At 64.6% G+C, this 25,400-nt stretch overlaps 1 protein-coding gene across 6 annotated transcripts in view; it reads right to left on the reverse strand.

Annotated features, from left to right (window-relative positions):
- The window catches only part of PDE4A (phosphodiesterase 4A), a 112,561-nt gene that overhangs the window by 26,847 nt on the left and 60,314 nt on the right, over positions 1-25,400 (reverse strand). Inside the window, exon 1 of one of the 6 annotated variants that reach the window (XM_043532483.1) lies at positions 23,857-24,825. The exons of 2 other annotated variants lie outside the window; for them this stretch is intronic. In XM_043532483.1, coding sequence (XP_043388418.1) covers positions 23,857-24,107 — 251 coding nt within the window. In that variant the 5' untranslated portion in view covers positions 24,108-24,825. Of the gene's footprint in view, positions 1-8,011; positions 8,214-23,856; positions 24,826-25,400 lie in introns of those variants that run through there. 3 more of the 6 variants (XM_037887960.2, XM_043532482.1, XM_037887963.2) reach the window with 3 other exon arrangements.

A 25,400-nucleotide genomic window follows, 5' to 3' on the forward strand; every position in this document is an offset into this window, starting at 1 on the left:
CTCATGTGGCCTTTTTCCAGCTCCCCAGAGGAGTCTGCCCAGGGGACATGAGCTGCCGTGACACAGTGTGTCCAGCAGAGGGCAGTGGTGCACACACACACCCTCATTGCACACGCATTCCCATGCACTCACATGTGAGCTTGCACACTTCGTTTGCCCCCCCCCCCCGATTTGGGTGTCCCGGGGGGAGGGGGGCTGGATCTCAGGTCAGGCCCCCTCAGCCCCTGGCCCGATTCCCCCCCAGCTACAGCCCTGCTGGCTGCCCCAGGAACCGTGGGGGGAGGGGCTGGCTGCTCTCATCTAAGTGCCCCCCCCCGGGGATCTCTGGCACCCATGGGGCTTGGGGAGTTTGGCAGCACAGGGATTGGCAGGGGGAGTGGGGGGCCTGGGGGGCAGCAGGGCTGCGGGCGTGGGAGGGGGCTTCCCGATGAGCCCAGCCAGGCAAGGAGCTGGGGCACGGGGGGGGGGGGTTCCAGGTGCAGTGCCCCCCAGGGAGGACCACTCTGTGCCCCAGAGACACGTGTGTGCCCGGGCAAAGGTTCCCCCACTCTCCCTGGGGGCCCAGCCCCCCTCACCACGGGGCTACTGAACCTGGTGGGCAGGGGCCTGGCCTGGGGATCTCCAGCTGGGCTCCTCCCCCTGGAGGGAGCGGTCCGAGCACAGGCCTGGGGCTCAGGACACCTGGGTTCTGTCCCCAGCTCTGACCTGCTGGGTGACCTGGGGCAAGCCCTCCCACCCTGCGGAGACTCAGCTCTGTGGAGCGCCTGGTGTCTAGCTGCCCCCTAGCAGAGAGCTCACCCCGAATCCCGCCACAGGTCCCCTTGGCAGAAAGTCTGCCGGGACCCATCCCGCCCCCAGGGGTGGGCAGCTATTAACCTAGCCAGCTGCTACAACGGGCAGCGAGGGGCACCCGCAGGGCTGGGGGGGCAGGGCTGGGCTAGCAGGGGGCTGCGGGTCAGGAGTGAGGGGCACCGGCAGGGCTAGGGGGGCAGGGCTGGGCTAGCAGGGGCCTGCGGGTCGGGAGTGAGGGGCACCCGCAGAGCTGGGGGGGCAGGGCTGGGCTAGCAGGGGGCTGCGGGTCGGGAGTGAGGGGCACCGGCAGGGCTAGGGGGTGTCTATCATGGTGCTGAGGGGTGGCAGGGGGGCAAGGGGGGGCCTCTTTTGCCTACCAGCATCCTGGCAATGCTATTTCCAAACACACAGAGTGGGGGGAGGGGCCAGCTTTGTGCTCAGACCCCCCCCCCCCCAAGCTGGTCTTGCCGGTTCTTCTGTGAGCTGAGGGGGCGGGGGGCGGGTGAGGCCTGCCCCTCTTCCCAGTTGCTGCCAGGGGCAGGGGCGTCCCGGGGCGAGGGGAGCGGTGCCAGGTGATGCCAGCAGCTGCTCCGGGGCTCCAGGTGTTTGTGTGACTCAGCCCCAGAGTTTAACCCTTTGGCGGCTGCTGATGGTGCCAGGAGGAGGGTGGGAGGCTGGGGGGGCACGAGCACGGCTCCCCCCTCCCCGCCAGCCCCCCCACTGCCCTGGGAGGGGCAGGATCCACTGCAGCCTCCCCGCCACACACACTCACTCGCCCCACAAGCAGCAGCGAGCCCCCGGCTGCCAGGCCGGTGGGGGGCTGGTGGGGGGCCGGGGTGGGGCTGCAGAGGCTGTGGGAGGGGCAGGGAGCGAGCAGCGGAGACACCCCCAAGTGCTCACGCGGCAGAGCAGGGACGGAGCCGCCCGGCCCCGGGGGCCCGAGCTCAGCCGGGGCCGTGTCAGAGTTGGGGTCTGGCTGCTCCCAGGCCTGAGAGCTCAGCCCCGACCGCTGCTGCTGGTCCCGCTGGCACCCCCGTGTGTGTGCACAACCGCACCCCCCTGTGCACAACCGCACCCCTGTGCACCCCCGCACACACACCCCCGTGCACCCCCGCACCTACCCGCACACACACCCCCGTGCACCCCTGCACCTACCCGCACACACACCCCCGTGCACCCCCGCGCACACACCCCCATGCACCCCCGCACACACACCCCCATGCACCCCCGCACCTACCCGCACACACACCCCCATGCACACACCCCCGTGCACCCCCGTACCTACCCGCACACACACCCCCGTGCACCCCCATGTGCCCCCCCACACCTGTGCACACCCGCACACTTTGCAGTCCCACACACCTGTGCACACCCACTGCGGGCACACACAGAATAAGCCCCATGCAGTCTCCCTGGCCAGCTCTGCTGGGGGGAGTGGGGGAGGGGCCGACACACACAGGACCCCCCCACGCCCCCTCTTGACCTGCCTCAGCCTCCCCCGCCCCGATCCGGCTGCACAGGGGCTTGGACGTGCCTGTCCCAGCTCAGACCCGCCCCTCCCCGGCCTGTCCAGCTGTGACGCTGACCCCCCACTTTAGTAACCCACACTCCTTAGGCATCATTAGCAGCAGCCACCCAGTCCCCTCCCCAGCCCTCTCAGCCTCCCACAGGGCACGGGGAGGCCCAGGCAGGGGTGGGCCTGAGGCCAGCACCGGAGCTCCCTTTATCCCCTGAGGGGCAGGGGGTCACAGGGTCAGAGCCCTAAGCCAGCCTTGCCAGGGACACACCCCAGTGGGGAGCCTGGGGCAGCCCTGGATCCATCCAACCTGCCCCATCAGCAACTGAGCTGCCATGTGCCCAGCCCCCAGCGGGCAGGTGCTGGCAGGAAGGGACCCCCGGCCCCGGAGCAGCTCCGTGCTGGGCCCAGCTGGCTATGGAGACGGGGTCAGGGCTGCCCCCAGAGTGATGGAGAGTACAGCTGGGGAAACCGAGGCACAGGGAGAAGATGGGACTTGATCAGGGTCACACAGTAGGAGCGTGGCAGAGCCAGGGAGAGACCCCAGGAGGCCTGGCTCCCTGGGTGAATTGCACACACACATCAGTGCATTGTTCACACGGCACTCACACCGCGCTGCGGGCCGGGGCGGGCAGGTCACAGCACTGCCTGGCGGCTGCCTCCCAGCTGACGCGGGGCAGGAGCTGACGTCATCCCGGGGAGGCCAGCGAGGGGGGGTACACAGGAAGCGATAAGATTACGGAGCCCTGGGGTGACGCAGGGCGTTATCAGCCCCAGGAGAAGCAGGGAGGAGCCTGGGGACAAGGGCGCGACTGATCAGGGCCGTAGGCCTCCAGCCGCCCTGCACCCCTGGGCTAGCCAGAGCCAGATGGGGCCACTGCAACCGAGAGAGGAGAGCTGCCTGGACTAGCGGATGGAGCACAGGGCTGGGGCTCAGGAGACATGCTCTGCCGCCTCCCTGCTGGGTGCCCCTGGGCAAGTCCCCGCCCTGCTCCATGCCTCAGTTTCCCCATTTGTAAAATGGCTAAATCCCCTGATGACTGGGGGGCCTGGATAGGCCAGTGAGGGGTGCCAGGTAGATAGAAATGTGGGGGGGGGGGTATGGGAGGCACTGGCTGACATGGCTCCAGGGGTGGGCTGGCTGGGAAGAAAGGGGGAGGGACCTACCCAGCCAGCTGCCCCACCCCCGGCCCCCCAGAGTTGGAAGGGAGGGTTCTGGCTGCTCCAGCTGTTTGCAATTAGGGCTGGGTGGGGTTGGGTTTCTTGGAGGGGGAGGGACTCTTCTGCTGGAGTTCATGCCAGGTCAGCGCCTGGGGCCAGCCGCAGCTGTATGGGGGGGGGGGGGGCAGCTGTGAGCTCCTGACAGGCAGAGGAAACATAAGGGGGGGGGGCATTCCCCACCCCAATCCCCAGGGCTGACAGGACAGGAGGGAGCCATGGATGGGGCCCTCTGTGCCCACAATGTGCAGAGCCCCATGGCAACCCCCCCGTGGGGACCCCTACATGCCCCAGTGGACGGATGCTGAGGGGCAGCCAATGCACAAGGCACCAGCTGGCCCTGGGTGGGCCCTCATAAGGCCCGACGCCCCCTCACTCAGCCCAGCCCAGCTCCCCAGCTCAGAGCAGCTGGCCCGGGGGCGAGGGGGGGACCAGCCGGGATGAGCTGGGAGGGCTGCAAAACACCGATGGGACCTAAAGCAACAGGATACAGAGAAGAAGGAAGCGCTGGTCTTGGGAACAGACCAACGGGTGCCTCTGGGAGTGCAGGGGGGTCTGGTGGTCAGAGCAGGGGTCTGGGAGCCAGGACTTCTGGGTTCTAACCCCAGCTCGGGGAGGAGAGGGGAAGGGAGGGGGGTCTAGTGGTGAGAGGAGGGGGGCTGGTGGTCAGGGTACCTGGCTCCTTTTCTACTCCACTTACTATCTGTGACCTTGACCAAGTCCCTTCCCCTCCCTGTGCCTCAGTTTCCCCACCCGTGGAACAAGCTTGGCTCCTGTGCAAGCTGCTCTGTGAAGCTGAACGCGTGGATATTTGCACAGGGCTTTGGACTGAGGCTGCTGGAGAAAGGTGAAGCCAGAATAAACAAGGCTTTGGCTCAGCACATTCTGCTCTCCTCCCGCCCCCCACGAGCCAGCCCCACCCGGGCCCTGCCACTGACCCCTCTCCCTGGGGCCTCCGGGGGACAGGTCCGGGTCTGGGTTGGACTCAGTCCAGGCTCCTGGAAGCTGGCTGCAGGCAGGGCTACGAGAGAGACACCTGTGGGAACAGTCCAGGCAAAGCCCGTAAGAACCCCGGCGTCCGGGCAGGGGAGATCGGGTCCAGTCAGAGGGGATTTGGCGCAAGGCTACAGAGAGACACCCGCCGAACGGGGGACCAGGCCCCCCGAGGCACAACCAGCACTCGCGAAGGGGGGTGGGGGGACCCTGACGGACTATGGGCTCGGAGCTCCCACAGGACGGCTGAGAACTAACTTTATGCACCCCCTTCCCTGGCCGTGCTTCCAGCTCCCCCCCGACCCCCGGCCGGTCGCACAAACCAAGCGCAGCCCCCCCTGCATGGACAGCGCCGGGGAGCAGGGTGGGAAACGCAGCCGGGCCTTGGCTGGACCAGGAGCCTTCACAGCCACGGCACCAGTGCAAACCCCTCGTGCAGACGCTGCCCCAGGCGCACGAGCCGGGGCCCCGGCCGCAGCACGGCAAACGCTCTCCTGCCCTGCTGGAAGCCGGTCTCTGCCCACAGCCAGCAAGGTCCCAGGGCCGCCGGGCCCAGGCCGAGCTGGCAGGGACTGAACCCCGGGCACGGCCCCCCTCACGTCAATGCCAGCAACAGCGAGGCTGTTTTGGGGCGGAAAGATGAGAATCCAGCTGGGCCCTCAATGCCGGAGCTGCTTGAGACAGAAACCAGATCATACGACAATGGCTCCTAGAGACCCATAACACAGACCAGGGGCCAGGCGCTGCCCAGACCCCGGCCGAGACCAGGCCCCGTCGGGCCGGGCGCTGCTCAGACCGCGGCCGAGACCAGGCCCCGTCGGGCCGGGCGTTGCCCAGACCCCGGCCGAGACCAGGCCCCGTCAGGCCGGGCGTTGCCCAGACCCCGGCCGAGACCAGGCCCCGTCGGGCCGGGCGTTGCCCAGACCCCGGCCGAGACCAGGCCCCGTCGGGCCGGGCGTTGCCCAGACCGCGGCCGAGACCAGGCCCCGTCGGGCCGGGCGTTGCTCAGACCTCGGCCGAGACCAGGCCCCGTCGGGCCGGGAGCTGCTCAGACCCCGGCCGAGACCAGACCCCGTCGGGCCGGGCGTTGCCCAGACCCCGGCCGAGACCAGGCCCCGTCGGGCCGGGCGTTGCCCAGACCCCGGCCGAGACCAGGCCCCGTCGGGCCGGGCGTTGCCCAGACCCCGGCCGAGACCAGGCCCCGTCGGGCCGGGCGTTGCCCAGACCCCGGCCGAGACCAGGCCCCGTCGGGCCGGGCGTTGCCCAGATCCCGGCCGAGACCAGGCCCCGTCGGGCCGGGAGCTGCTCAGACCCCGGCCGAGACCAGGCCCCGTCGGGCCGGGAGCTGCTCAGACCCCGGCCGAGACCAGGCCCCGTCGGGCCGGGAGCTGCTCAGACCCCGGCCGAGACCAGGCCCCGTCGGGCCGGGCGTTGCCCAGACCTCGGCCGAGACCAGGCCCCGTCGGGCCGGGCGTTGCTCAGACCTCGGCCGAGACCAGGTCCCGTCGGGCCGGGCGTTGCCCAGACCCCGGCCGAGACCAGGCCCCGTCGGGCCGGGCGTTGCTCAGACCCCGGCCGACATCAGGGCCTGCTGAGCCGGGCATTGCCCAGACATGGAGTGAGAAACAGCTCCTGTCCCGTCTAAACAGAGGTGGGAAACTGAGGCACAGAGCAGCGGACTGATTTGTCCAAGATCGGCGGCACAGCTGGGAATAGAACCCAGGCGTCTCGGCTCCCAGCCCAGCGCTTGCCCCCTGCCCCCCCCCCGTACCACTAACCCCAAGGCCCTGCTTTATGTGAAGCGTCCTGTGAAACGCACCCCTGCTCTCCATGCCAGCCTAGGGCCTGTCCCATCAGCCCCTGCTCCAGGGCTGCAAAGGGGGACTCCCACCTGCCACCAACAGCCAGTGGGGAGGGGGCTCACGGCCGCTCCAGGGCACCCTCCCCCGGCTCAGTCACCGGGTGCAATGGGGAGCCGGCGACGAAGGAAGCGCCAGCCCTGAGCACCCCAAAGCCACCCGTCCCCGCTACTCTGTCCCCCGGGTGGTCGCTGGGACCTAGCGCCCATCGCTGGAGCCTCTGGCCCCTGGAGCGGCACAAGGGGTAAACAAGGCGTTGGAGGAAGCCAAGCCCCTGGGGGTGAGGGAAAGCGGAGCCAGGCCAGGTGTAAATATAGCTCCTGGCTCCAGTTTCCTGCTTGACATTTCACCACCGGCACCAGCTGCCTCCTGGCTCGGGGAAGGGACAAGCCAAGGGCCACCAAGGCAGGGAGGGCCCTGCTCAAGGATCTAGCCCCTCAGGCCCCCTGTTTCTCACCTGCATTGGGCATCCCGTGGGACGCGGGGGGCACCACAGAACCACCCAGCCCAGAGTCAGCGCCAGGGGCTCAGCACGCAACACCCACCCCCTGAGCCCCCAGCACCCCCCCGGGAAAGGCCCAGCGGCTCCGCCCGTGCGGACCTCAGCTGCCAATCAAGAGGCTCATTCACTTGCAGCCGAGACCTGGCAAACTCAGGTCACTGAGTGGCCTCGGAAGGCGAGGGACCAAAGCAGATTCAAACTGGCGGCCTCGAGGCTCGGGCTCCGGCCCCTCAGACCCCAGCGGGCGGCAGCTGGAACCGAGGATGAGCCCCAAGGAGTCAGCCAGAGCCCCCTTCCTGCCCCCCACCCCAAGGTCAGGGTTTAACCAGGCCGCACACAGCCAGGGGCAGGACAGGGTCACGGGTATCGATCTGGGCAGCATTGTCCTAAAGGCCCCTGCCAGGGGCAACAGTGCGCACGCACACACTCGCCCCCGAGAGCGCGCACAAACACACACTCGCCCCCGAGAGCGCACACAAACACACACTCACCCCCGAGAGCGCACACAAACACACACTCACCCCCGAGAGCGCACAAACACACACTCGCCTCTGATAGCGCGCACAAACACACACTCGCCCCCGAGAGCGCACACAAACACACAAACACACACTTGCCCCCGAGAGCGCACACAAACACACACTCGCCCCCGAGAGCACGCAAACACACACTCGCCCCCGAGAGGGCGCACAAACACACACTCGCCCCCGAGAGGGCGCACAAACACACACTCGCCCCCGAGAGCGCGCGCAAACACACACTCGCCCCCGAGAGCGCGCGCAAACACACACTCGCCCCCGAGAGCGCGCGCAAACACACACTCGCCCCCGAGAGCGCGCGCAAACACACACTCGCCTCTGATAGCGCGCACAAACACACACTCGCCCCCGAGTGCGCACAAACACACACTCGCCCCCGAGAGCGCACACAAACACACACTCGCCCCCGAGAGCGCGCACACAAACACCCCCCCCCCCGAATGGGCGCACAAACACGCACACGCTCACCAGGAGCGGACACGTGGGGACACGCGCATTCATGATCAGTGCACCCAAACGCACACTCACCCCAGCACGGCCCCGCTGACACACGCACAAACGCCCCCCGGGGACCCCCCCCGCGCTCACCGACCTCCCCGACTTGCCCAGCCGGTGCCGCCCCACGTCCGCCTCGCTGAAGGAGAAGTGCATGGCCCGGGGGGGACCCAGGAGTCCGGGGGAGCCCCGGGCTGGCATGGAAGCGCCGGGCGAGAGGCCGGGCATGGGGGGCCGGCGGCTCCCGGCGGGACAGACCCGCAGCCGCCCCGGTAGCGCTCGGCTCGGCCCCGGGCGCCCAGCTGGCCGGGGAGGGGCCGCGGTCGGCTGCAAAGCCCGGCGGCGGATTTCGGGGCTGGGACCCCCGGGGGAGCCGGGGGTGGGGGCGAGCGGCTGGGCTCCCAAGGGGGGGCTGGGCTCCCAAGGGGGGGCTGGGCTCTCCGGGGTGCCCGAGGGGGTCACGGCTCCGCGCCAGGCCCCGCAGAGCACCCCGCCCCGGAGCCAGCCCGGGCCCCCCATGGGCCTTTCCGCCTGGCCTGGCCCCGGGGCGGTGCTTGGTGGGGACACTCGGGGGGCTACAAGCCAAAGACTCCGAGTTCACAGGCGCTCGCACGCACAGCCCCCGGTTGTGCCAGAGGGGAGCAAAGTGCCTTACAGCCATCCCGGCTCGCACACGCGTGTGCACACACACCAGCACCCGCAGCCAGGCCAGTCGCCTCCTTTCACGCGGGGCAAAGTGATGGACAAAGCAGGGAAGAGACTTGTGCCAGGGACACGGTGTGTCAGAAGTGGAACCCAGGAGTCCGAGCTCCCACCCCGCACCCCCTGCTCTAACCACCAGCCCCCACTCGCCTCCCAGAGCCAGGGATAGACACCAGGAGTCCTGGCTCCCAGCCCCCTGCTCTAACCACCAGCCCCCGCCAGAGCAAGAACCCAGGAGTCCTGGCTCCCAGCCCCCTGCTCTAACCACCAGCCCCCGCCAGAGCAAGAACCCAGGACTCCTGGCTCCCAGCCCCCTGCTCTAACCACCAGCCCCCACTCCCCTTCCAAAGTGCAGTGCTGTTCAGCAGCTATGGGTTTATTATTGTCGGGGGGGGGGCAGTGGGCAGGAGGGTTTGTTATTGTAGGGTTGCGGGGGGGGGCAGTGGGCGGGAGGGTTTGTTATTGTAGGGTTGCGGGGGGGGCAGTGGGCGGGAGGGTTTGTTATTGTAGGGTTGGGGGGGGCAGTGGGCGGGAGGGTTTGTTATTGTAGGGTTGCGGGGGGGCAGTGGGCCGGAGGGTTTGTTATTGTAGGGTTGCGGGGGGGCAGTGGGCGGGAGGGTTTGTTATTGTAGGGTTGCGGGGGGGCAGTGGGCGGGAGGGTTTGTTATTATAGGGTTGGGGGGGCAGTGGGCGGGAGGGTTTGTTATTGTAGGGTTGCGGGTGGGGCAGTGGGCCGGAGGTTTGTTATTGTAGGGTTGCGGGGGGGGCAGTGGGCAGGAGGGTTTGTTATTGTAGGGTTGCGGGGGGGCAGTGGGCCGGAGGGTTTGTTAATGTAGGGTTGCGGGGGGGGCAGTGGGCGGGAGGGTTTGTTATTGTAGGGTTGCGGGGGGGCAGGGGCGGGAGGGTTTGTTATTGTAGGGTTGCAGGGGGGGGCAGTGGGCGGGAGGGTTTGTTATTGTAGGGTTGCAGGGGGGGGTAGTGGGCCGGAGGGTTTGTTATTGTAGGGTTGCGGGGGGGGGCAGTGGGCCGGAGGGTTTGTTATTGTAGGGTTGGGGGGGGCAGTGGGCAGGACGGTTTGTTATTGTAGGGTTGCAGGGGGGGGCAGTGGGCCGGAGGGTTTGTTAATGTAGGGTTGCGGGGGGGGCAGTGGGCCGGAGGGTTTGTTATTATAGGGTTGGGGGGGCAGTGGGCAGGAGGGTTTGTTATTGTAGGGTTGCGGGGGGGGCAGTGGGCCGGAGAGTTTGCTATTGTAGGGTTGGGGGGGCAGTGGGCGGGAGGGTTTGTTATTGTCGGGTTGCGGGGGGGGCAGTGGGCGGGAGGGTTTGTTATTGTAGGGTTGCGGGGGGGGCAGTGGGCGGGAGGGTTTGTTATTGTAGGGTTGCGGGGGGGGGCAGTGGGCCGGAGGGTTTGTTATTGTAGGGTTGCGGGGGGGGGCAGTGGGCGGGAGGGTTTGTTATTGTAGGGTTGGGGGGGGCAGTGGGCGGGAGGGTTTGTTATTGTAGGGTTGGGGGGGGCAGTGGGCCGGAGGGTTTGTTATTGTAGGGTTGCGGGGGGGCAGTGGGCGGGAGGGTTTGTTATTATAGGGTTGGGGGGGGCAGTGGGCGGGAGGGTTTGTTATTGTAGGGTTGCGGGTGGGGCAGTGGGCCGGAGGTTTGTTATTGTAGGGTTGCGGGTGGGGCAGTGGGCAGGAGGGTTTGTTATTGTAGGGTTGCGGGGGGGGGCAGTGGGCGGGAGGGTTTGTTATTGTAGGGTTGGGGGGGGCAGTGGGCGGGAGGGTTTGTTATTGTAGGGTTGCGGGTGGGGCAGTGGGCCGGAGGGTTTGTTATTGTAGGGTTGCGGGGGGGGCAGTGGGCAGGGAGGGTTTGTTATTGTAGGGTTGCGGGGGGGCAGTGGGCCGGAGGGTTTGTTATGTAGGGTTGCGGGGGGGGCAGTGGGCGGGAGGGTTTGTTATTGTAGGGTTGCGGGGGGGCAGGGGCGGGAGGGTTTGTTATTGTAGGGTTGCAGGGGGGGGCAGTGGGCGGGAGGGTTTGTTATTGTAGGGTTGCGGGGGGGCAGTGGGCCGGGAGGGTTTGTTATTGTAGGGTTGCGGGGGGGGCAGTGGGCCGGAGGGTTTGTTATTGTAGGGTTGGGGGGGGCAGGGGCGGGAGGGTTTGTTATTGTAGGGTTGCGGGGGGGCAGTGGGCGGGAGGGTTTGTTATTGTAGGGTTGCGGGGGGGGGGGCAGTGGGCGGGAGGGTTTGTTATTGTAGGGTTGGGGGGGGCAGGGGCGGGAGGGTTTGTTATTGTAGGGTTGGGGGGGGCAGTGGGAAGGAGGGTTTGTTATTGTAGGGTTGGGGGGGGCAGTGGGCGGGAGGGTTTGTTATTGTAGGGTTGCGGGGGGGGCAGTGGGCGGGAGGGTTTGTTATTGTAGGGTTGCGGGTGGGCAGTGGGCGGGAGGGTTTGTTATTGTCGGGTTGCGGGGGGGCAGTGGGCGGGAGGGTTTGTTATTGTAGGGTTGCGGGGGGGGCAGTGGGCGGGAGGGTTTGTTATTGTAGGGTTGGGGGGGCAGTGGGCGGGAGGGTTTGTTATTGTAGGGTTGGGGGGGCAGTGGGCGGGAGGGTTTGTTATTGTAGGGTTGCGGGGGGGCAGTGGGCGGGAGGGTTTGTTATTGTAGGGTTGGGGGGGGGCAGGGGCGGGAGGGTTTGTTATTGTAGGGTTGCGGGGGGGGCAGTGGGCGGGAGGGTTTGTTATTGTAGGGTTGCGGGGGGGCAGTGGGCGGGAGGGTTTGTTATTGTAGGGTTGGGGGGGGGCAGTGGGCGGGAGGGTTTGTTATTGTAGGGTTGGGGGGGGGCAGTGGGCAGGAGGGTTTGTTATTGTAGGGTTGGGGGGGGGCAGTGGGCGGGAGGGTTTGTTATTGTAGGGTTGCGGGGGGGCAGTGGGCGGGAGGGTTTGTTATTGTAGGGTTGGGGGGGGCAGTGGGCGGGAGGGTTTGTTATTGTCGGGTTGGGGGGGCAGTGGGCGGGAGGGTTTGTTATTGTAGGGTTGGGGGGGCAGTGGGCGGGAGGGTTTGTTATTGTAGGGTTGGGGGGGGCAGGGGCGGGAGGGTTTGTTATTGTAGGGTTGCGGGGGGGCAGTGGGCCGGAGGGTTTGTTATTGTCGGGTTGCGGGGGGGGCAGTGGGCGGGAGGGTTTGTTATTGTAGGGTTGGGGGGGCAGTGGGCGGGAGGGTTTGTTATTGTAGGGTTGGGGGGGGCAGTGGGCGGGAGGGTTTGTTATTGTAGGGTTGCGGGGGGGGCAGTGGGCGGGAGGGTTTGTTATTGTAGGGTTGGGGGGGGGCAGGGGCGGGAGGGTTTGTTATTGTAGGGTTGCGGGGGGGCAGTGGGCCGGAGGGTTTGTTATTGTAGGGTTGGGGGGGCAGTGGGCGGGAGGGTTTGTTATTGTAGGGTTGGGGGGGCAGTGGGCAGGAGGGTTTGTTATTGTAGGGTTGCGGGGGGGGCAGTGGGCCGGAGGGTTTGTTATTGTAGGGTTGGGGGGGGCAGTGGGCGGGAGGGTTTGTTATTGTAGGGTTGCGGGGGGGGCAGGGACGGGAGGGTTTGTTATTGTAGGGTTGGGGGGGCAGTGGGCGGGAGGGTTTGTTATTGTAGGGTTGCGGGGGGGGCAGTGGGCGGGAGGGTTTGTTATTGTAGGGTTTGGGGGGGGGCAGTGGGCAGGAGGGTTTGTTATTGTAGGGTTGCGGGGGGGGCAGTGGGCGGGAGGGTTTGTTATTGTAGGGTTGGGGGGGGGGCAGTGGGCGGGAGGGTTTGTTATTGTAGGGTTGCGGGGGGGCAGTGGGCCGGAGGGTTTGTTATTGTAGGGTTGCGGGGGGGGGCAGTGGGCCGGAGGGTTTGTTATTGTAGGGTTGGGGGGGGCAGGGGCGGGAGGGTTTGTTATTGTAGGGTTGCGGGGGGGGCAGTGGGCGGGAGGGTTTGTTATTGTAGGGTTGCGGGGGGGGCAGTGGGCGGGAGGGTTTGTTATTGTAGGGTTGGGGGGGGCAGGGGCGGGAGGGTTTGTTATTGTAGGGTTGGGGGGGGCAGTGGGAAGGAGGGTTTGTTATTGTAGGGTTGGGGGGGGCAGTGGGCGGGAGGGTTTGTTATTGTAGGGTTGCGGGTGGGGCAGTGGGCCGGGAGGGTTTGTTATTGTAGGGTTGCGGGTGGGGCAGTGGGCGGGAGGGTTTGTTATTGTAGGGTTGCGGGGGGGGGCAGTGGGCGGGAGGGTTTGTTATTGTAGGGTTGGGGGGGCAGTGGGCGGGAGGGTTTGTTATTGTAGGGTTGCGGGGGGGGCAGTGGGCCGGAGGGTTTGTTATTGTAGGGTTGCGGGGGGGGCAGTGGGCCGGGAGGGTTTGTTATTGTAGGGTTGCGGGGGGGCAGTGGGCGGGAGGGTTTGTTATTGTAGGGTTGCGGGGGGGGCAGTGGGCGGGAGGGTTGTTATTGTAGGGTTGCGGGGGGGGGCAGGGGCGGGAGGGTTTGTTATTGTAGGGTGGGGGGGCAGTGGGCGGGAGGGTTTGTTATTGTAGGGTTGCGGGGGGGCAGTGGGCGGGAGGGTTTGTTATTGTAGGGTTGCGGGGGGGGGGCAGGGGCGGGAGGGTTTGTTATTGTAGGGTTGGGGGGGGCAGTGGGCCGGAGGGTTTGTTATTGTAGGGTTGGGGGGGCAGTGGGCAGGAGGGTTTGTTATTGTAGGGTTGCGGGGGGGGGCAGTGGGCGGGAGGGTTTGTTATTGTAGGGTTGCGGGGGGGGGCAGTGGGCGGGAGGGTTTGTTATTGTAGGGTTGGGGGGGCAGGGGCGGGAGGGTTTGTTATTGTAGGGTTGCGGGGGGAGGCAGTGGGCGGGAGGGTTTGTTATTGTAGGGTTGCGGGGGGGCAGTGGGCGGGAGGGTTTGTTATTGTAGGGTTGCGGGGGGGCAGTGGGCGGGAGGGTTTGTTATTGTAGGGTTGCGGGGGGGCAGTGGGCCGGAGGGATTGTTATTGTAGGGTTGCGGGTGGGGCAGTGGGCGGGAGGGTTTGTTATTGTAGGGTTGCGGGGGGGGCAGTGGGCCGGAGGGTTTGTTATTGTCGGGTCTCACACACGCTGAGCCTTGACTTTAAGATAATCTCTGCTTTAAAGGGCAGGAATTCTGCGAGCACGGAAAGGGCGGGCGGGTCCCTCTCGGCCCATGTGCCGGCAGCCCAGGAAGAGCCCAGCCACCCCACAGGGTCCCCATGGCCCCCCTGGGTCCCGGCCTGCCGGCTCCAGATCCCAACCGCCGGCTCCGGCTCTTAGCAGCTGCCCTGGTTCTGGGGTGGGAACGTGTCAGCCCCGCCTCCTCATTTACTGACCCGTGAGGACAGATCCCCACGGCCTGGGGGGGACCAGTCCCTGGGAGGTGCTGTGGGCACCTGGCCTGGCCCCAGGGGGGAACCCAGGAGTCCGGGCTCCCAGCCCTCTAACCCCTAGACCCCCCCCAGCTGTTCTGGGGGCACCGGGGCCCAAGGGGGTGCCGCTCTCTCTGCTGGCTGGTGCCACGGGCACAGTGGGTTAAACCCGCGCCCCGGATGGGCAGTCGGGTCCAGGGCTCGCTCAGGTGGGCGGGGGGGTTCGGTCCCAGACTGGGCATAACGCCCCCAGGGGCTGGGGCCCGCCCCACCGCTCTGTCCATGCTCTGGTGCAGGCCTGGAGGGGTCAGACGAGAGGATCATGAAGGGCCCCCCTGGCCCTAGAGCCTGTGGATGGCAGGGCCCGGAGCGTTTCCTCCCCCTTCCCTTTGCTAACACACACAGCTCTCTGTACACACACACACAGCTCTCCGTACGCACACACACACAGCTCTCCGTACGCACACAGACACACACAGCTCCCACTACACACACACAGCTCTCTGTACACACAGACACACACACAGCTCTCCGTACACACAGACACACACAGCTCCCCCTACACGCACACAGCTCTCCGTACGCACACAGCTCTCTGTACACACACACACACACAGCTCCCCCTACACACACACAGCTCTCCGTACGCACACAGCTCTCTGTACACACACACACACAGCTCTCCGTACGCACACACACACAGCTCTCCGTACGCACACAGACACACACAGCTCCCCCTACACACACACAGCTCTCCGTACGCACACACACACAGCTCTCCGTACGCACACACACACAGCTCTCCGTACGCACACAGACACACACAGCTCCCCCTACACGCACACAGCTCTCCGTACGCACACAGCTCTCCGTACACACACACACAGCTCTCTGTACACACACACATACAGCTCTCTGTACGCACACACACAGCTCTCTGTACACACACACACACAGCTCTCCGTACGCACACAGACACACACAGCTCCCCCTACACACACACAGCTCTCCGTACGCACACAGCTCTCTGTACACACACACACAGCTCTCCGTACGCACACAGACACACACAGCTCCCCCTACACACACACAGCTCTCTGTACACACAGACACACACACAGCTCCCTCTACACACACAGCTCTCTGTACACACACACACAGAGCTCCCCCTACACACACACAGCTCTCCGTACGCACACAGACACACACACAGCTCCCCCTACACACACAGACACACACAGCTCCCCCTACACACACACAGCTCTCTGTACACACACAGACACACAGCTCCCCCTACACACACACAGCTCTCTGTACACACACAGACACACAGCTCCCTCTACACACACAGCTCTCTGTACACACACACACACAGAGCTCCCCCTACACACACACAGCTCTCCGTACGCACACAGACACACACACAGCTCCCCCTACACACACACAGCTCTCTGTACACACACAGACACAGAGCTCCCCCTACACACACACACAGAGCTCCCCCTACACACACAGAGCTCTCTGTACACACACAGACACACAGCTCCCCCTACACACACAGCTCTCTGTACACACACACACACAGAGCTCCCCCTACACACACACAGCTCTCTGTACGCAAACACACACACACACACAGCTACACACACACAGCTCTCCGTACACACACAGACACACACAGCTCCCCCTACACACACAGAGCTCTCTGTACACACACAGACACACACAGCTCCCCCTACACACACACAGCTCTCTGTACACACAGAGACACACACAGCTCCCCCTACACACACAGAGCTCTTTGTACACACACAGACACACAGCTCCCCCTACACACACACACACAGACCTACACACAGAGCTCTCTGTACACACACAGAGCTAATACAAAGAGAGCTACACACATACACACAGAGCTCCCTTTACACATACACACTCACACACACACACCTCCCCCTGCCCCCCAGCCACACACCCAGCTACACACACACAGAGCGCTCCTACAAACACACACCAAGTGCCACCCACCCAGAGCTCCCCCATCCACACACACACACACACACACACACACACACACAAACACACGTCACTAAATTATTACAGAAAGATCTCAGACAAGCCCCACCCAGAGAACACCCCACAGGCTGGGTGCAGGGGTGGGCAGGGCTGTCAGTCCCTCCCTGGGATGATGAGCGTGGCGGGACGGATCCAGGGCACAGCAGAAACACACACACCCTGCCCTCTGCAGGGATTTATTACACCCCGTGCTCAGTGCCAGGGCCCCGACCTGCCTCCAAAAACACCAACCCCTTCAGCCAGCGGGAGTCGGAGACTAGGAGGGGGATTGTATGCGTCCACCCCACCCCCTGAAGCTCACACAAAGAGTTGGTTTGAGGAAGCAGGACTGTTCTTAATGTTTCCTCTGAATATTGTGGGGGTGTCTCAGTTTCCCCTAGGCAGTTCTTAAGTCTCTAGGGGGTGGGGTAAGGGTGTATGATCGTTGCAGAGCCCTAGAGGGCAGGTGTGTGCAGGGGTCTGGACACAGAGAATGGCCGACACCCTGTTTCCTGGCCACTGATGGCCTGGGCCCTTCCCCCCTGCCAGGTGAGAGCTAAAGGGTTGGAGAACAAAGGAATCCGGTGCCCTCCTGGCCCGGGAAAGGGACAAAGCCCAGAGGAGGGGGGGCTGGAGGGAGTTTCAGTTTGGGGCTGGCTGGGACATGGAGTGAAGGGCAGATGGGGTTGTCTGGCTCACTGCCCCCCAAAATGGACCCGGCTGAGGGGTCCTGTTCTCTGCACCTACAAGCTCTGTGTTAGACCATGTTCCTGTCGTCTAATAAACTTTCTGTTTTACTGGCTGGCTGAGAGTCCCGTCTGACTGCAAAGTTGGGGGGCAGGACCCTCTGGCCTGGGCGGACTCGCTGTGGGAAGCGCACGGAGGGGCAGAGGAGGCTGAATGTTCCGAGGTCAGACCCAGGAAGGGGGAAGCCGGGTGAGCTGTGTGTCCTGCAGACAGGCTGCTCCCAGAGAGGAGACTCCCCCAGAGTCCTGGCTGGCTTCATGGGGAGCAGTTCCAGAGCATCGCCCGGGGACGCCGTGACAGTTGGGCATAAGCTTTCATGGGTAAAAAACACTACAGTGCAAATAAGTGATGGTCCCATAAACACCACCCTATACCAGAAACCAACTGACCGCTACACTTATCTACATGCCTCCAGCTTCCATCCAGGAGACACCACAGGATCCATTGTCTCCAGCCAAGCTCCACGATACAACCGCATTTGCTCCAACCCCTCAGACAGAGGCAAACACCTACAAGATCTCTATCAAGCGTTCTTACAACTACAATACCCACCTGCGGAAGTGAAGAAACAGACTGACAGAGCCAGAAGAGTACTCAGAAGTCACCTAGTACAGGACAGGCCCAACAAAGAAAATAACAGAACGCCACTAGCCATCACCTTCAAATCCCAACTAAAACCTCTCCAGCGCATCCTCAAGGATCTACGACCTATCCTGAAGGACGATCCCTCATTCTCACACCTTGCGGGACAGGCCAGTCCTCACTTACAGGCAACCCCCCAACCTGAAGCAAATATTCACCAGCAACCACACACCACACAACACAACACAACCACACACCACACAACAGAACCACTAACCCAGGAACCTATCCTTGCAACAAAGCCCGTTGCCAACTCTGTCCACATATCTATTCAGGGGACACCATCATAGGGCCTAATCACATCAGCCACACCATCAGAGGCTCGTTCACCTGCACATCTACCAAGGTGATCTATGCCATCCTGTGCCAGCAATGCCCCTCTGCCATGTCCATTGGCCAGACCGCACAGTCTCTAGGTAAAAGGATAAATGGACACAAATCGGATATGAGGAATGGTAACATACAAAAGCCAGCCGGAGAACACTTCAGCCTCCCTGGGCATTCCGTCACAGATTCACAAGTAGCCAGCCTGCCGCAGAAAACCTTGGGAAGCAGACTTCAAGGAGAAACTGCAGAGCTGCGATTCATTTGCAAACTTAACACCACCGTCAATTTGGGCTTGAATAGGGCCTGAGAGTGGCTGGCTCATTACAAAAGCAACTTTCCCTCCCTTGGTATTGACACCTCCTCACGAACTATTGGGAGTGGCCCACGTCCACCCTGACTGAACTGGCCTTGTCAGCCCTGGTTCTCCACGGTAAAGTAACTCCCTTCTCTTCGTGTGTCAGTGTATCGATGCCTGTATCTGTCATTTGCACTCCCTGTGTCTGAAGAAGCAGGTTTTACCCATGAAAGCTTATGCCCAAATAAATCTGTTAGTCTTTAAGGTGGGAATGTTCTTAATGGTTTCTCTGAATACTGTGGGGGTGCCTCAGTTTCCCCTAGGCAGTTCTTAAGTATCTAGGTGGTGGGATAAGGGGGTGTGTGATTGCTGCAGAGCCCTAGAGGGCAGGGGTCTGCACAGAGAATGGCCGACACCCTGTCTCCTGGCAGCTGAGGGACTGGTCCCTTCCTCTGCAAAGGTGCCAGTTACCTGGGAGATCTAGCAGGCCACTAGGCCAAACTCAGGGAACGCCTCGGTGCAGCCGGCTGGACAGAGATCAGCGCCCCGCCTCACCCCCGACCAGCCCCCACCACTTCGTCCGCCTAGTGCCAAGGACTCTGATAGAAACAGCCCCAGGGCTCTTCGCCTCGGGCCTGGGGAAGAGTCTGTACTTATCTGGAAGAGCGACAGAGGGGAGCACTGGGTCAGTTACAGGCCATGCGGCCTGCAGCCAGGGTGCCTGCCTCCCTCCCGGGGTCCATCCCCTAGGCCCAAAGCCGGAGCAATCAGCAGCTTTGGCAGGGCAAGGCAGGTCCCTCCACACCTCTGAAGCATTGGGACTGACTGGGGAGTGAGGTCTAGTGGTTAGAGCAGGGGCCTGGGAGCCAGGACTCCTGGGTTCTCTACCGGCTTGGCCACTGAGGCCCTGAATGATGCAGGGGGCGGGACACGAGGCTGGCGGTTTGTTGCATACAGAGACGGCCATTTGCTTGCAGCCAAAACAGCTGCCCCTTATAATGACCCCGTAGCAGACTGCAGGGTGAGGTGGGGGGCTGCTCTGAGATCCCCTGCAGAGACTCCAGGGGTGCAGGGTCACACTGCCCTCCTGTGGGCCAGCTCAGCACTGCAGTGTGTTTGGGCCAGGAAAGGGGACACCGGCAAGCCAGCCGGTGTGACACCGACAGACCCGGGGCGAGGCAGGCGGGCTCGAACCTGCGGCTTCTGGAGCTTCGTGCATGAGCCTCTGTGGCATGAGCTAAAAGCCACGTGGCCCTTAGCTCAGGCTGTAGCAGACTCAGTAATCTCTAAATGGCCTAGATGGGACAGAGCCCTACCCCCCGGGAGGTGTGGGGGTTACGCTGGGATCAGGCTCTGGACATCCAGCCTGGGATGCCTTCCAACTCCGCCCCCCAGCTTCCCCCTCCCAGAGCTGTGGACAGAACCCAGGAGTCCTGGCTCCCAGCCCCTCCTGCTCTAACCACGAGATCCAACCCCTGCCTGCCTCTATCGCCCCAGCCCACGTTCCTGTCAGTGTGGTGGGGAGAAGTGGGGCTGGAACAACCCCACCCTGCAAACCCCTTTCTCTCCCCCCCAAAACCAGGGGAGCTGCACCAGAAAACCCCAGACTGAGACTATCTCAGCTATTAGAGGGTTAATGCCAAGCCCTTGGGCTGCCTGGCGGGGATTTTTACCTGCTGCCTTGAGTGGAAGGCGTAGCTCCCTCAGCTGCCAGCAGCAGTAAGTTGTTATACGGCTTGGCCCCCACAGGGCTCTCCCCCTTCCCGCACTGACTGCGAGAAGAGCCTGGCTGAGCAGCCCAGGGCCTGTGCTCAGCCCTGTCAATGACCCCCCGACGCCCTCCCCCATCTATATAACCGAGACGAATCAGGTCATGATTCGGGTTTTCGGCCCAGGGCCGTGACGGGGTCTCAGGCTGGGTTAACCGAGAGTCCAACCTCCCTGCTCCAGCAATGCAATGTAAGCTGTGCCCATGGGGCGACCCCCCAGCAGGGGGTCGCTGAAACCGGCTCAGAAAATGGTTGGAAAAATTAAAACCAGGTCTTGCCTCCCCCCTACACCCCGCACTCCCCAGCAGGCCCTGTCCGGAGCCCCCCAGAGAGCACGAGTGCATCAGACCCCACAGCTCTCCCGGCAGCCCTGAGACTGGGGCAGGAATTGCCAGCGGCAGGGCGAGGTGGGTTTGCTTCTAACCCTTTCCAGGCCCCGCGGGACACCCAGCCCAGGGGTCTGAGGGCAACCAGGCTTCTTCTGCCCCTGGCAGCCGGCTCTGCGATGAAACCGGGCTGCAGAGCGCCCCCTGCAGGGCTGCCTGGCCCAGCCCAGCTTCCCCCTGCTCCTTATCAGCCCCAATCAGCCTGTGCGAGAGTTTCCTGTGCCCGCCAGTGGCCCAGGACATGGTGTTCCCAGGAGGGGGGGAGGGGCCTGCGGCAGCCAGGACCCAAAGCCGTGCCCAGCTGGGGGGCTGGGCAGCAGGAGCGGTGCCAGGGCCAAGCCTGGTCCCCAACCCCCTGCAGCAGGGGAGCCGAGCGTGGGAATCCAGCTGGGGCCGATACCGAGAAACCCACAGTGGGTGATTCAGCGCAGCGGCATCAAACCACAGACAGAGGGAGCGGGGGGCAGGGGGCGCACAGGCCAGGCCTTGGCACGGGCAGCCCCATGAGAGCTGGGCAGGATCGGGGCCCGCCAGCCTCTCACGAGGAGCCAGCGGCAGTGCTGGGTTCCCGGCAGTGGGAAGCAGGAGCCGCGCTCCGGAGCTGTCACGGCACTCTCAGTTCCCCTGCCTGGCCCGGCGGGCGGGCGGGCGCGGGAAGATATTTATAGAGGGGCCAGATGCAGACACAGCAGGGACTGATCCCACAGAGCCGCCGTCCTGGGATGCAAGGAGCTGGGACTGGGCCAGAGCCGTGGGCCTGGATCCCTGCCCACCCGCCAGCCCCGGGCCAGACTAATGGGCTTGGAACCCCACCCCCACCCCGGGCCAGACCAATGGGCCTGGAACCACCACCCGCCCGCCCACCCCGGGCCAGACCAATGGGCCTGGAACCACTACCCCCGCCCGCCCACCCCGGGCCAGACCAATGGGCCTGGAACCACCACCCCCGCCCGCCCACCCCAGGCCAGACCAATGGGCCTGGAACCCCCTCTGCCCCGGGCCAGACCAATGGGCCTGGAACCACTACCCCCGCCCGCCCACCCCGGGCCAGACCAATGGGCTTGGAACCCCACCCGCCCCGGGCCAGACCAATGGGCCTGGAACCCCACCCGCCAGCCCCGGGCCAGACTAATGGGCCTGGAACCACCACCCCCGCCCGCCCACCCCGGGCCAGACCAATGGGCCTGGAACCACTACCCCCGCCCGCCCACCCCGGGCCAGACCAATGGGCCTGGAACCACTACCCCGGCCCGCCAGCCCCGGACCAGACCAATGGGCTTGGAACCCCACCTGCCCCGGGCCAGACCAATGGGCCTGGAACCACCACCCCGGCCCGCCAGCCCCAGACCAATGGGCCCATCTAACTTGGTATCTAGCCCTTCCCTGCAGAGAATCTCCTGTTTCCGGCTGGGGTTGTTCTCGGGCCACCTGACCATCAGGCTGGGGCTGGAGGATTTAGTGGTTAGTTGTTATCGTCGGAGTCTCATCTTTAGAGAAGCACAGAAGGGGCTTTAGAGCAACTAGCATCCGGAGGCACAACCCTCCCTCTCTCCCCCACACACTGCGGGGTACAATTGGCCCTGTTGCGCCAGGTGCTGCGCAGGCCCCGCCCCCTGAGATCAGGGTCCCCCTCGCGCCGGGCGCTGCACACACCCAGGGGCAGCCCCTGCTCCAAAACGCTCACAATCTAAATAAGGAGGAAGGGGAAAGTGAGGCGCACAGCAGGCAGGGACAGAACCCAGGAGTCCGAGTGGCAGCCCTGGCCCACCCTGTTCATTACGAACGAGAGCTCCCGCTGCCCCGCTCTCTCTGTGCTCCCCGGGGCGGGGGGCTGCAGCCAGAATCCCAATTTCTCTCGGCCCATTGTCCCGGGCCCAGCGCAGGGCCTTGGCCCCACTCAGCTGGGGGGAGGGTGCTTAGCCCAGCTCAGGACCCGATGGAAGGGGGCCAGGCCTCCCACGACGCAGCTGCCCCGTTTTCCCTTGTTTACATGTTGCTCAACAGCTCCGAGCTGATGCTGTGTCTCCAGCAGCCCTTTTACGGCGCGAGACCCACCCAACGAGTCCCCGAGTCGTGTTTTCCTCCTCCGCTGCCCCCCACACCCCTGCCCAGACTGGTCGCGGGCGCTGCTGACCTGAGCCGGCGGGGCCGTGAGAGGTCCAGGCAGGCTGCTACGGCACAGGAGGGACACCAGCAAGGGCAGTGCCAACCGAGAGCAATGCCAGGGGCTGCACGACGAGGCAGCCCCTACCCCTGGGAGCTCGCTGTCTCGGGCAGGAGGGGAAACTGAGGTGCAGAACAGGGCAGCCCAGCAGGCCGTGGCAGAGAAGGGGGCAGAGTGCCCGCCTCCAGGTTCTCACCAGACCACCTGTCTCCCCAGGTCCCTGGGCTGTTCCTCTGCCCCCAAAGCTCTTCCAGCCGGACCTTCCACCAGCTCCCCCAGCTCCAGGTGCTGGTGATTTTCTGGCCACTGACTCTGTGCCATGAGGGGGCAGGCAAAGGAGCATGAGCAGCTCCCGGGAGCAGCAGGGTGGAGAGAGAGGTCCCAGGCCAGATGCTTCCTGCACGGAGCAGGGCCTGTCTGCACCCAGAGCCACGGGGCAGGGCTCAGCAGTGCCAGACATGGGGCAAACGCAGTGCCCACACTCAGGCAATGTCTTAGTGGGAGATGAATGGATGCTAGTGGTTAGAGCTGGGGGCAAGGAGGATGCACGCCAGGACTCCTGGGTTCTTTCCCCAGCTCTGGGAGGCAAGTGGGGTCTACTGGATTATAGCCAGAAGCTGGGAGCCAGGACTCCTGTGTTCTAGCCTGGTTCTGGGAGGGGAGTGGGGTCTAGTAGTTAGAATGGGGGCTGGGAGCCTGGACTCCTGGAATTGGCAAGACAAGTGGAGTGGAGTGATTAGAGTGGGGGGACCAGCAGTCAGGATTATTGGGGTCCATCTCTGTTCTATCACTTACTGTGTGATCTGGAGCGAGTGCCTCAGTTTCCCCACAGTCTGGGAACGGGAGATGATGCCCTGCCCCACTAGACATAGAGGCTTCATGGAAGTTAGCAAAGTGCTGGGAGCGACTGACAGTGGACGACAAACCCCTAAACCCCGTCCTAGCTGCCCTGCAGACCCACCGGGGGTGCTGCACTCACTCTGCCAGACACCACAGGGGCCTTCGGCTAATGCCGTCACAGAGCGCTTCCTTGCTATGGCCAGGGCAAGAACCCAGGAGTCCTGGCTCCCAGCCCCTCCATCCCAGCCTAACCACTAGACCAGGGCGGGATGCTGCAGCGGTCCAGAGACAGCAGCTCTTGGGGACCCCCCCCCAGCCGCTCTGGGTGCATATCCATGCCCTACAGCAGGGTGGGGGCTGCCGTGATCCGGTCCAGCCACACCAACCACCCAGCCTGCCAGCCTTGGCAGAGGGGCACTGGAGACCCAGCCCTGGGTGTCCCTCGCGGGCAGGGCTGGGTGTTGTACGGGGGGCTCTCCCTGCCAGAGCCCAGGCTGCCCCACTCTGCTCTCCCGGGCCTGGGAGGCACACTGGCAGTGCCGCTGGGGGTGTGATGTGCCCAGGCCTGGGGGTGTGAAGGCAGGAGGGCGTGCTGGGGCACTGACCCCCGGGCTAGCAGGGGAGGGTTCACAGCCAGCTGCCCGCTGCTTACCAGCCTTTCAGCTTGCGGTGATGCTCCTGAATGCTCCTGTTCACCCGCAGCCTCGTCAGGAAGGTGGGCGAGTTGTTGGGGAAGAAGACGGGGGAGTGGGGGGGCCTGAAGGCCGAGCCTGACTTGGGCCGGGACTGGGGGCCGCCGGAGGCACCAGGGGAGCTGGGCAGAAACGTCTCGTCGTCCTGTCTGCTCAGCAGCTCCAGCTCGGGGATCCGGGGCAAGCTTCTCCTCTTCCTCTCCTGCGCCATGGCCGCCGTGCCCAACCCCCGGGGGGACCCCAAGTCACACCCTGCTGTGTCTGCCAAGCTCCGGGTCTCGCAGGGCACAGGCTGGGCAGGGGAGGGCAGCCGTGCCAAAGCGGTTCTGGCAGAGACGCTGGCAGGTCAGAGACACCCGGGTGGCACCGGGGCAGCACCAGGGCTCGGTGCCTTCGCCACGCACCTGCTGGTGCGATTGGGGTGGCAACACGGTTCAGTTGTCAGCGTGCCCTTGGCAGTGCCCTCCTGGTGCCACGCTGGCCCGGGGCAGCTACCGCTCTGGGAAGCAAATGGCTGCCAAAGTTTCTAGCCACTCGGCTGCTCCTGGGCTCTGGAAGTGTCTTGCAGGGGGGGTCTTGGTGCAGTGGGTGCCCCCGGATCTGGGGTTGTGAGGTGCCCCCGAAAGGCCCCCCCACCCCGTCAGACGCCCTTCCTCGCCAGCAGGGAGGGCAGGTTCCTCCAGCCCTGCCCAGCTCGTGGCTTTACCCTCCTTCCGCTCTCTCCGAGTGCAGCAGGAACAGGAAAGCCCGGCCTGGGCTCCGCCAAGCCCCAGAGCTGAGCGCCCAGCCGAGCCGGCTCCCGGACCCTCAGCCGGGGAGAGGGGGCCGGCCCCTGCCCGACTTCCCTCCCCTCCCAGCACAAACGCCGCAGCCACTCAGGGGCAGGCACCCGGGCTGCTTCCCAACCCCCTGCGGGAGGGCTGGGATTGTGGGTAAGGGGCAGGGCTAGCAGCCGAAGGATCCAGCTTCCCTTCCCAGCTCAGCCACTGATTCCCTCCTGCCCTAGGGAGAGCCCTTTGCTGCTCCGTGCCTCAGTTTCCCCAGGGGCGGGGTAAGAGCCCTCCCCTTGGTTAGAGCACAGCCTGCTTCGGGGCAGGAGCCCCAGCCCCTGCTGACGGGGGACACCTGGCTTCTAGTCCCAGCTCCGCAGGATGGCCTTGGCCAAGTCCTTGTCCCACTTGGTGCCTCAGTTTCTCCTTGCACCCCTTGTCTCTTTCGACTGTGAGCTCTTGGGGGCAGGGGCTGTGTCCAGACTGTATTCAGTGCAATGTCTGCTCTCCGCTGCTAACCCCTTTGCTTACCCCGGGACCCCAGCCCCTGCTCTCCCAGGGTACAGACCCACTCCAGTCCCGGCCCCCCGCAGCCCCACTGGCCTCTCCACCTCCTGCCCTGTCTCATCCGCCTCACACCTCCCAGCCCACTGGACGGGCTGGTCACAGGCACTGCCAGCCCAGCCCCTCCAGCGCCAGCCCAGCCCCTCTCCTGCGCCAGCCCAACCCCTCCA

Source organism: Chelonia mydas, chromosome 20 (assembly GCF_015237465.2).
Source record: "Chelonia mydas isolate rCheMyd1 chromosome 20, rCheMyd1.pri.v2, whole genome shotgun sequence".
Taxonomy (NCBI): Eukaryota; Metazoa; Chordata; order Testudines; family Cheloniidae; genus Chelonia; species Chelonia mydas.